Consider the following 12,590-nt stretch of genomic DNA (forward strand, 5'->3'; position numbering starts at 1 on the left):
CAGCCTATCTCTCATCTATAGAAAATTTGTTTAGATGTGATGAGTTAAATGTCAGGAAGACAGTCGTTTTTTCAACAATTCTCTTGCTTGAAGAACTGTAAACACCTTTCATTTGGTTCGGTTTGGAATATCTTTTGTTGCATTGAACTTCTCCAACTGGCTGCCTTTGACCATCTCTTTTCATAAAGCATTTTAGAAAATGTCTGCATAATCACAGCAAAGTGGATACACACAACAAAAACATAAGCATTTGTTGTTTCACATGAATTGCAGACTAAGAGAATATCTCTTTAATTTTTGATAGTCAGTTATGTGTGGACTTTTTTATTTTCTCCATTGTAAGTGTGCTGCTCTCATTTTAATCATCTGCGCTCACTGTCCCTTTAAATCTAAATAACCATGTTTAAAGTTTTTTAGCAAAGCACAGAACACTGCATATAGGGTGGCATGGTGATAGCACTGCTACCCCACAACTTGGGTGGAAATCTTGGCATAGGCACTGTCCTTGTTGAGTTGGCAGTTTCTATCTGTGTCTGTATGAGTTTTCTTGGTGGCCCTGCAGTGTTTCTTTGCATTCCAATGAGATTAATTGGAGACACCAAACGCCCAGTATGAGTCACTGTCTATGTAGAGCTGGCACTTTGTTTCAATGTTCTAGTGGGCTTTCCTCTGTGTATTCGAGTTTTCCTCCTTTTCTGATCTAATTTTATACTCCATACTGGCTTAGTATGAGTCACTGTTTCTATGAAATTTGCCTTTCTTCCCTATGTCCGTGTGGGTTTTTCTCTAGGTACTCCAGTTTTCCTCCCACGTTCCAAGCAAGTGTGTTTTTGTTTAATTAGCAAGTTTTAATTACTCCAGAAAGAATGTGACTTGTGTCTAATGCTATCTGGGTACACTCTAGCTCCTGAATTGAATTAAATGCTTGAGGTAATGAATGAGTAGATAAATGGACAATGCTATGTCATATCTGAGCTATTCAAAGCACAGCATACAGGAATGTCTACCCTGTGAGAAAGTTAATGTCATCAGAGTGTATGCCACAATTTTATGAGTCATATATAATTTGCTCTGATTGAGATTCTGTAATTTTTTTAGACAAAGACAGGAGATACAGTTTGCAAATGCACTTTTTGCTTCATACATTGCCTTTTTTGATGAGTATTATCATAAAGTACTAAACAGAACATGGTAAAGTGATAAAGAAAATCAAGTGTTAGCACCCAGTCTAGACAGTATCCTAAGTAGAAATTGTTCAAGTTGATTTCCACAATATGAAGGTATTACCAAACAAACTTATTAAGATGAAATATTACAATTAATGTAATGAAAAAAAGACTAAGAAGGATGTTTTTATAACAAAAGACAGTGTGACCTGAAAGCAAACAACAAGGCCAAAACAACAACAAAAATACATTCTTAAACATCCTGAAATGAACACCATAAAGGCAGTCTCAGTATTTCCACCAGAAGATCAGGAGGCTTATGAGGTGCCATTTTTATGACACAGATTATTCTTAACAGGAACATACTGTACACCATATACTGAGGTATTGCACCAAAAATCTTATAGCACAGTATACAGAAATTCATTGCCTCCTCAATACCTGGCAAGTTAAGTAATTTGAAGAATATCGCAACACATTCAATAAATGTTTACTACTATAGCTCAGTATACTGTGTAACTGTTTCATCTTTATTGACTTATCGTTTTCAGTATATAGTGTTTTAGTATATAGAATAAGCATTTCAGTAATGAGTACACTGTACATACATGTAAGACAGAATCAAGTCCTAAGTGATGTCTCTTAGACATCTCACCTACTGAACTGCAACCTGCCTCTTTGACTAATCAAACTGCTGCTGACAGAGTGCACACACAAGCTACACACCAAACCAAAATAGTGGCACAAACGGGCATGAAGAAATAAGCAAGTGCCAGAGTACTATCATAACAATAATTAATGTCAGCTAATACCGTCAACAGTGAAAGCTCATCCTGTCACGTCAGATGTTTGTGCTGCTAATTGGCTTAAAGTAAAAGCATAAGCAGTTTGTAGTATAAGTGAAGTGGCATTTGTCACATATTGAAATCAAAACATAATTCTTAATATGCTGGACAATAAGTCAGATATTTTTTTTCTAAAATATGATTTCAGTATGGAATGGAACATTTTATGATTGTTCTGCAGCAATGGCTCTAATCATTTTAATATATACTTTGTCCCTAATCATAAGTGGAAACTAGAGAGATACTTGTGGACAACGATTGAATTTCATTTTTAATTTTCTTTAAATATTATCTTACAACTTATATCACCTTTAAGATACAGGACTGAGTCTTGAATTAAATACATTAATATTTATTACTTTTTTATAGTATTCTGTAACATACTGTATTTTATATCTGTAAAGTATACTTGTTTAGCTTAATAGAAATGCATCATATGGCTCATATACAGATGCAAAACTATAGTGATTAAAGTATATAAATGTCTTGATTAAATAGATCCTAAATCTCTTATTATCAAGGCGATCAAGGATTATATCAACATGGTGAACAGAAATATGTTTTAGTACAGTATGGGATTCTTAATCAACAACCTTTCCTTGCCTGGTGTTGTAAAAATTTTAATACACCATTTATTGTGATTTGCATTAATATTCTTCACTTATTTTAAAGTCTATCCATTGATTTGCCTATTTTCAAAGTAACTCATTTTTCCATTTTCTCTACTTGTTTATTAAACTGCAATTCAATGTAGCAGAGAAATGGCAGCAATAGAACTGGCAGGAACTTCCTAGAGTAGTAATGCCAGCTCTTCGCAGGGAACAAACACACATGTCCACACTAAATGCACACCTTTGTATTGTGCAGGGGAAGCTGGCATCAATTAGAAAAACTATTTAAACACAGAGGGAACACAATTATTTCATTCATATAACTAAGGGCATGCACTGGCAGTAGAGGTTTTGGAAGGCCTAAAGAGTTCAAACTGTATTAATATCCAGATACTGGATTTTCTAGAACCTTTACATTCAATTGTCAAGATGACTTTCAACTTAATGTATCATTTATAGATTTATTAGTTCAAGAAGAAGAACAAGCACCAAATAATTACTTAATCTCCAGTTACTGCATTTAACACTCCAGAAACCTCCAGCCCTGTCTAAATTTGTTAGAGTCTTTCCACCTTCTGTGTGTGCCAGTTTTTTTTCTGTAGTGCCTTGAAGTAGTAGGAGATGCAAATTCAATGGTCAGGCTAGCTGCCCCAATCAACAGGGATTTTCAGTAAATTTTTTAGCTGCCCTTTCAAATTAATCCATTTTCTGAACCTATTTAGCCCAAGAAGAGTAAAGAAAGCCAACCCATTGATATCAGGTACAAGACAGGAAACAGACTGAGCTGCCAGTCAATTACAAGGTACACTTATGCCCAACCATATTCTCACTGCCAGGTCAACAGTTAACATGCACACTTAAGGGTGTGGTAGGACATTAGTTTATCTGGAACTAGTAAAATTGATAAACTCAAAATAAGCTGATACTAGGAAGATTGGAAGCAGCAAACTATATCTTACAAAGTCACAAATTGTGTATTGTGTTCTTCTTTGTATTGCAAAAATAGAGTAAAAGGTGCTTCATAAATTGATGGTATGTGCATGACTGTGCCCTATGATAGGCTAGCATCCCTTTCAGAATTTGTTTCTGCCTTATACCCGATGCTTTTAGGATAGTTTTCATCTCTCCATGACTCTGAATTAGATGAAGTGAGTATAAAAATGGGTGTTAAATGCATAACTACTAGTATGGTATAGCTGCCCAAACTTGAATCATTAGTGTTGAACTGAGTTATTAGTTTAGACACTAAGTGAATCTAAGAGGGTATAGCAAAATGTTGCAACAGGCCTTTTCATTTGTTTTTGTGCAATTGCAAATAAGGTGATTAAGAAGGGAGAATCCAGTCCCTTTATATTAAAAATAAAGGCTAAAATGCTAATTTTCCTTTTATACTGTTGGAAATGTCACTATTCAAAGATAAGAGCTTTCCATACTTACTTTTTCCACTTGACTTTGTCCCACAGACTCCCTTCAACCTTTGCTACATTTTTCTCAGCCTCCTTCTTTGCTTCTTCTTTTATTTGTATTTTGTGCCTTCTGAGAAAGCCTGCCCATTGATTCATAGCTTCTTGCACCTTTTACTGGTTGCCAGTCTTATGGCGTCTAAGTTATTTTACCAGCAGACCCAAGCAAGGAGTTATCACCTTGGTAACTTTATGGTTACCTGGCCAGCAGATATTCCCTTGAAATAATTTGCTAACAGTATAAGCCAATGAAAATCTGCAGACTGAATATGGAGGAGTTAGCTGCCCTTAGGGCTTCATTAATACTGCAGAAGTTTTCTTGAGGGAGCTGTGATATAATGATTTCTTGACAGTAAGTGTATGTATTAGTGCAGTGCCTATTTTATCATCTTCATTAGTCTACAATGTTTAATATGAATAGGTTTAATATTAAAAGAGTAGATTTTGTAATGTGAAACAAGTATTTAAAATTTCACAGTTATTAAATTTTAACTAATTAGATATTTTGAAACTCCACATAAAATGAATATATACTAGATGTACAGATTCAGATAACATTAAAATAACATTCAGTTCTACTATGGAACAGTGAAAAGTCACAAAGGTGTATTCCTACCCTGTCAAAAATATTTTAAACAGTTTACAGATTCTTCTGAGCAATGGATAAACTATTTGAAAAGCATTTATTAAAAAAGATGTCATTGTGAGTTCTGTAATGCTGCTGTGTTAATTTTAACACAAGTACTTTCTGAATTACCTAGATATATTTCTACAATTTAAACCCTGGCTTAGAGGTGTAGAGTAAGTTGAGGGTGAGGAGTCATATCCCTGCTTCTTTGACACTGAGGCATTCTGGCTTAGAGATATTTCACACATGCAAAAAAGTTAAAATTATACAATAGATCTCAATATGTTCAACTTACAGATGATTTATTTACTTACCCAAATCATTAAAATAAATGGTGTGTGTCCCTTTTTCTCATTTCACATCTAAACATAGCTAACCCCTAAGAGTCACTGGTACTTCCATTCCATGATTGAGGACAAGCCCATATTCTTTTCCTCACTTTTAATCTCTAGTCTTTTATCTATGCATCTTTCTTGCAGTTTCTTGCCAAATTAAATTACCTGAGTCATTCTGCTTGGCCATTGATTATTTAATCAGGCTTCTGACATTCACCATGCACTTCTGGCCATCTGTACCTAGCAATGATGTGGTAGTGCCAACAAAATGGCAGTGTCCACAATGTTAAACAAAATGGCAACTGAAAAAGATATGACAATATATTAACAGCTTTAACTATTGTTTCAAAAAATAAATATCAGAGATGGATTCTTCATGTTTGAAACATCCAACAAAGCCTAGAATAACACCTAATAGCATTAAATTAATAATAAAACAGAATCATAATACTTTTATACCAAATTCATTCTTTAATAATTTTGCCAGACATTAATGATGTTATCACTACACTAAAATTGTTGTCACTACATTAAGGGATGTTAGAGCATGTGCATCTTTGTAAATTTTTTTCTTAATGCATCAATTTTCTATTTGCCCAAAAAACTTTTATATAAGGTTTGGAACTTCAAGAAATTAAAATATTCAATCATTTCCTTTATTAATATTGCAGTTCACTTTTTTATACTGTATTTGTTTAACATTAAATTTTGGAGTTTCCCATGACTTCATTTTGTTTTTGAATTGACATTGCCTTTTTGTAATACTGTTGCTCCCAGACAGGGCCGGTGCCACCATTAAGGCGAATTAGGCATTCGTCTAGGATGCAGATCATGGAGGGTCGGGGGGGTTGGTAAACCCAGCCACACGCATTAACTACTGAACAGTCGGTTGGCACACTAATAAGCCTGTCCTAGGGTACAAAATAACCTAGCACTGGCACTGCTCCCACACAGCAAACTTTTGCTAGAGGGTGAGGCCTGGAATTTGCATCACATGATGTCATCTATGTGGTGCTATTTAAAGTGGTACCCAAGATTGTGAATTCTCTCAAAATCTATTTTGCACTGTTAGGTGCTGGTTTAGTGTTTCAAAGCAAAGAATAAGGTGCTAACTTTTCACTCTGACTTTGTATTAGGGATTGACCATGCCCTCAAGTACTCCTGATTACAAACATGGATTTATTGACCATAATTCTGTCTCTTTATCTGATCTCCACAAGTGAAAAACTACTCTGTTTGCCATTTTTTCACCTAGATATAATAATGGCCTAGTTCCCGATGAGATGGTTTAAGGGATTAGTACATAACATTGTGACAAATATAAGCAGCAAATTTATCACCTTTTTGAATGTAAATGTTTCAATTGTTTATACTTTTCAAGCTCCCTCACTTTAAAAGATTTTTAAAATTGAATTTTTCTCTTGTTTATTTATTTTTATAATTATGACAATCACATTATCTCTCCACAATTTCATTTTTGGATTGTATTCTTCTAAACTGTCTCCAGGGTCTTTGCTGATCACAGAACAGCAGAGGTATAAAATACTAAAGTTCAACTACTTTGTTACTTTACCCAAGCACATTTTTCAGCTATTTGTACTTTACTTGAGTAAATTTCATGTAGGGTAACTTTTACTTTTACCCCACTACATTTTTAGGTCAAATAACATGCTTTTTTCTTCATTACATTTTCTAGGAAATCCTTGTTACACCCACTAAACTATTAACAATTCAAGAGACCTATCAGGTGTGATGTTAATGTAGGTTATAGTTCAGTCTTGCTCAGACATGGACAATAGAAGCCATGTGTCATTCAACACTGAAAGCTCAATAACACCTTCCACTGCTCATTTGTTGGGCTGTTCCTAAGCTGCCCGCTCGCTGATGAAACATGGAAATTGATTGTGCACTTTCCCCCATGATCGTATTTGAAAATGGCACTTAAAGAAATCTCTGCTTTCAAGAATTTGTCTTCAAATTTAAAGAAGCATGTTAAGTAAGCATTTTTATTTCCTTTTCTTAAGCTACAGTATATTATATGAAGCCACTGAAGTCACAAAACACTCTTTATAATCTTGTACAAACAAGACATTATTGGTACAAGTTATATCTTGAGACTTCAAGTTATATATTGTGAGATCAATATCTATATGTTGTACACACAAGATATTACTTCAGATTTTTATGAGCCCAATTACTGAAATGCTAGAGTGAGCCTGGCCATAAAAGTCTCTGGTTAACTGGAAAAGACAGACTCAGGATTCCAACGAGATCTCTGGAGAAAGCATTTCAATTTAACAGAATTGTCCCATGTCCAGAACATTTTTCAGTAGAACATTGAGTCTCAAATTTGTAATTGGCAATTGCTATTTTATTGTGTTGTATTTTGTTGTATTGAAGGTAGTAACCCCCATGGGTTATTCTACCTAACAAAAATTATCTAAATCAGTCCTCATAGTTTTCAAGCTTCACATGAAAGAATTAGATGATGATGGTCATGTGGACATCTGGGGTACTGCCTTCACTCCATCAATATAGGGACTGCATGGTAACTTGATCAGGTGGTGGTGGCACAGAGATGGTCAAGATTCAGTAACCTGAACAGGATCAGTTGGCAAACATGGTGTTAGTAACTGCAATGACAACAGGTGCCTCCTGTTAGAGCTTTGCATGGTGAAACATTTAACCATCAAAACACCATTTTCCAACAGAAAGACAACCTGAAAACAACCTAGATGCAATCGCAGTCAAAACACTGGCACTTCATTAACTACATCTTAGTGCGCCAGAGGGACCTTTGTGATGTCTTACACACTTGAGTGATGGCCAGTGTAGAGTGATATACTAACCATCGCCTTGTTCACTGCAAACTTAAACTCCAATTCAAAACTAAGCCAAGTGGGGGAGGCGCCCCAAGGAAGAAGTTCCAGGTCAGTAACCTTCAGTCAGTCGAAGTGAAAGTTGACTTCCAGGCAAACCTCCAGTTGAGGTTGGAGGAACTTAGTTTCTGTTTGGATCCTTCTCCTGAAACCCTCTGGAATCATCTCAAAACTGCCATTCTGCATACCTCAAAAGAAGTCCTTGGGTATTCTACAAACAAGAACAAAGACTGGTTTGATGAAAACAACCTGGAGAGTCAAGAAATGCATGCAAAGAAGAGATCCTCTTACCAGGCTCACATTGCCCAACCATCTTGTCCCGAAAAGAAAGCAGTTTTGCGCCACATATGCAGCAACCTTCAGAGTAAGCTTCAACAGATTTAAAATAAGTGGTGGAACAACCTTGCAGACAGAACTCAGCTCTGCACAAACACTAGCAACTACGGAGGGTTTTATGAAGTCCTAAAAGCGGTTTACGGGCCAACATATCAGGTGCATAGTGCAAACAGTCAGGCACTTCTCACTGATAAGTCATCTATTCTGAAACAGTGGTCCGAGCATTTTCAGGCTGTCCTTTAGCACCAACCACTTGGTCCACAACTCTGCTATTCTCCACATCCCACAACAGCTAGAGAAAACCAAGCTGGATGATATCCCTACATTTGATGAGATTATCAAAGCCATCAAGGAGATGAAAAGTGTCAAGGCAGCGGGAATGGATGGAATACTACCAGAAATCTGGAAGCATGGGGGCCCAGGGTTACATGTCAAATTGCATGAGCTTTTCCTCTGCTGCTGGGAACATGGAAAATTACCAGAAGACCTCCAGGACACAGTCATCATCACCCTCTACAAGAATAAAGGGGAAAAGTCTGACTGCTTCAACTATTGGGGATAACTTTACTATCCATTGCAGAAAAAATCCTGGCAAGAGTTCTCCTAAACAGGTTGATACCCACCATTGCAGAAGCATACCTCCCAGAGAGTCAATGCAGATTTAGAGCCAACAGGAGCAAAACCAACATGATTATTGTTCTCAGGCAGCTCCAAGAGAAATGCTGGGAAAAAGACAAGGAACTGTAAGTGACATTTTTAGATCTTACTAAGGGTGAACAGCAAAGGTCTGTGATAAGTCATGCAGTGTTTAGGGTGTCCCTCAAAGTTCCTAGCTTTGGTCATCCAACTTCATGAAAATCAGCACAGACAAGTTAGATACAGCAATGACTTCTCAGAGTTTTTTTTAAATTGAGAACGGAGTGAAGCAAGGCAGTGTCCTTTTGCCGACTCTTTTCATGATCTTCTTTAGCATGATGTTCCAGCAAGCCATTGAAAACCTTGACGATGATGATGCCGTCTACATTCGTTACTACACTGACGGATACTTGTTCAGCTTGAAATGTCTACAGGCCCACATGAAGACCCCGGAGCAATTCATCTGAGAGCTTCTCTTTGTTGCTGATGCTGCCCTTCTTGTCCATACAGAAGCAGACCTACAGCATATAACAATCTGCTTTGCAGAGGCTTTGCAACTTTTTGGACTTGAGGTCAGCCTGAAGAAGACAGTGGTCCTCCTCCATCAGCCCACACCTCATGAGGAATATCACCCTCCCCTTTTCACTATAAGTGAGACAGAACTGATGACGGTCCACCAATTCAGCTACCTGGGGTGCACCTTCTCCTCAGATGTTAAAATTGATAAGGAGTTTAACAGTTGACAGGCAAAGAGAAACAGTGCCTTTGGTAGACAATTGAAAAAAGTCTGGAAGTTGAAGCTGATGTATTGTAGAGTAATATTAATGAACATTAGTTTAATGATTTTATTTATGGGAAAGTGTTATTCTGTAGAATTGAAATTGTCAAAGCAGTGCATTAAAAATATGAATATATATAATGGGACTACCAACTGGTATACATCTGCATTAATTGGCCCTAAATGTGGTTAATTATATAGCTTGCATGAGTGCTCAAGTGGGTAGTTAAATGATAAAATTGTGTTCCAAACTAAGCAAAGGAAACCACTGCTTTCTTAAGAGAAACTTTTGTATTACTATTTAATTTAATAATTGCTTTTCTAAAATCTGAAGTATAATAAACCCAGTCTGTGTTGATTTTCACTCATTTTTCTTTATCTATTCAAGTGATAAGGTTGTTGACTGTTCATTTAATTTTCTATTCTCATTTTTACATTTTATTTTATTTTTCCTCTCTCTGGAATAGGGGTGATTTATCTGCTGCTGCGGGTATCCCAACAGGTGAGGTACAGTGTTCGTCATATACTCACCACTACCACACTTCAGGTCATCACAGTGACACTGATTGCAGTTATGTACTGTTCAAAAGCAGAACTGCATTTGTATGATTCATTATTCTGTACTGCATTTATGTTGCAAAAATATATGAGTGTTGTTTAAAAATAAATCTATTGTGTTCTCTAGACAAAGCATTGGACCATCTCATTATCATAAAATGTGTTTTTACATTTGGTACTTGAGCACTTTTGAAACAAGTTACTTTTTTACTTTTACTTTTATTCACTTTTACTTCAGTGAAACTAAAAATTTAAAGAAATACTTTGACATTTACTCAAGTATCATTTCTGAGTTCTTTTATCACAATTCTGTATTAAAGTACATTGTATCATCAAAATGTTATGTCTATTTCCCTATAAAAGATGGTGGTGCTAGAACTTAAAAAAGCTTTTAGATAAATCTAAATAATTTTCACCAATGGTTAATCTATAAACTGTTTAGATACAGACTTTTTCTTTTGTCAGGGAGACTTTTTCTTTTGTCAGTTCTGGTTTTGACCCTGCTCCGCCTAAAATCTTGACCACTGAGTTTTGATCTTTGTTTACGATTTTCACACTAGATATTGTTTTTCTTGTCTTTCTGCTGTCATGTCCTTTGCCTACCCTCTAGTTATGTCTCTTGCCTGTTTCAAACAAATTTCTTCATATTTTCTGTTCTCTAAATGCTTGTCTTCTTAGCGCGCACTTTAGTGTTCACTAAAGAAAACCTTGGATCTTTACTAGAAGATCTCAAAACTAACTATGAACATTCTTATTTGCAACTGCTCCTTGCTGAATAGAGGACTCTACATAAACAAGTAAAAGAGCATGAGGTTTATCTTTCAAGTAAATAGTCACATTCCAAAAAGGGAAATGAAAAGTACAAGAAATGGGCTTTGCCTTTATTGTGGCAGCTCAGGGCATTTTAGTAGAATCTACAAAATGTTATTAAAGAAGAGGATTATTCATTTGAGTGTTAGTTTAGGTCATGCAGTTCTAATCAGAGCAGTAATCACTAGTTAATAATTATTAAATTAAAAATTAGTGTCAGAATTAACAACTCACTTAACTTGGGCTCTACCAAAAATTAGTAAAGTTCTGGATATGACTCCAAACCATAACCACCAAATATTAAAACCCTCTGAATGATTGTGATGAGTGGTCTATGGCGCATGGCAACTCTTTTAAATAATTGTTTTTGGGGTGCCAATAAGGTGCAGATGTGTGCAGACTTGCTTCGCTCCGTGGTTAATTGAGGTACTTGGCCGCAAACATGTGTGGAGGTAGGCGGATTGGTTGGGCAACTCGATTATGCCTCAGAGGTAGCGGCTTGTCGCACCTGCCTCCAATAAGAGTGGAGGGATAAAATGAATCCTGCACAGGGCAAGGGGCCTCACATACAGTATAAATGGTGTGTACGTACAAAAATGTTGCATATGCCTGTTTCCATGCTCATTTTCAGATGTATAAAAACTAAATTTGGCATAAAGCACTGCACATTTTCACAGCAGCCTCACACCATGCGTGCACACTTTTCTGCTTGGATCTGCAAATGGGCAGCACCCAAAGTCAAAGCAGTGCTACTGTTTCTGTTTCCCTTTCTTTTTTAGATTCACACCTATAAGGTGGGCTTTATCAAATACACTGAAATTAATTGCATATCATTTACAAATTTAAGGCACTTGATTGTAATCATTCTGCAAAAATATAATGGTGCATAGAATGGCCAAACTATTCCAAATACCATAGCTGTTTTAGTGTTGTTACTCTCAGTGCACCACTCAGACATATTTTTTGTATTTGTGTGTGGTATCACAGTTGTACAGCAGCTGATCAGAAAGCTCTACAGCGAGTTGTGTCAAGAGTGCAGAAGAATATCAGGGTACAGCATCCAGCCCTGGAGAACATTTATAGCACATGCTGCCTCAGGTAAGCTGCCAGCATCTGCATGGATTCCACTCACCCATGCCACAGTCTATTTGAACTTCTCCCATCCAGCAAACACCCTCGAAGTGTAGAAACAGTTTCATCCCAAGAGCTATAAATGCATTCAATCAGTCTGTCAAGTGCTCCTGGTAGAACTGCTTGTACTTATAATTACAATTACCTCGCTGTAAACTCGCACTATAACTGTAATATTGCACAACCTGAGACACTTTTTGAACCATTTGCACTATCTGCACTATATGTACATGTATATTGTGTTTTTTAATCATATTATTATTAGTAGTAGTATTCTTACTCTTATTCGTATTATTATTATTTTGTCATTTTATAGGAAAATAAGTTTATGGAGGAATTACATATTGAATCTCATTGTACCACACAATGATGATAAAGAAATACAATTCAATTCAATTAAAGGCAGCACGTATT

The 12,590-nt window shown here is 36.2% G+C and overlaps 1 protein-coding gene across 1 annotated transcript in view; it reads right to left on the minus strand.

Moving 5' to 3' along the window:
• cnga4 (cyclic nucleotide gated channel subunit alpha 4) overlaps nucleotides 1-4,211 on the minus strand; it is a 45,321-nt gene extending 41,110 nt beyond the window's left edge. Inside the window, exon 1 of the mRNA XM_051926188.1 lies at nucleotides 4,060-4,211. Within this exon, the coding sequence (XP_051782148.1) occupies nucleotides 4,060-4,184 (125 nt within the window). The 5' untranslated portion in view covers nucleotides 4,185-4,211. The remainder of the gene's footprint in view (nucleotides 1-4,059) is intronic.
• Nucleotides 4,212-12,590: the final 8,379 nt, after the last annotated feature.

The sequence above is a fragment of the Erpetoichthys calabaricus genome, chromosome 4 (assembly GCF_900747795.2).
Source record: "Erpetoichthys calabaricus chromosome 4, fErpCal1.3, whole genome shotgun sequence".
In the NCBI taxonomy this organism is placed as follows: Eukaryota; Metazoa; Chordata; class Cladistia; order Polypteriformes; family Polypteridae; genus Erpetoichthys; species Erpetoichthys calabaricus.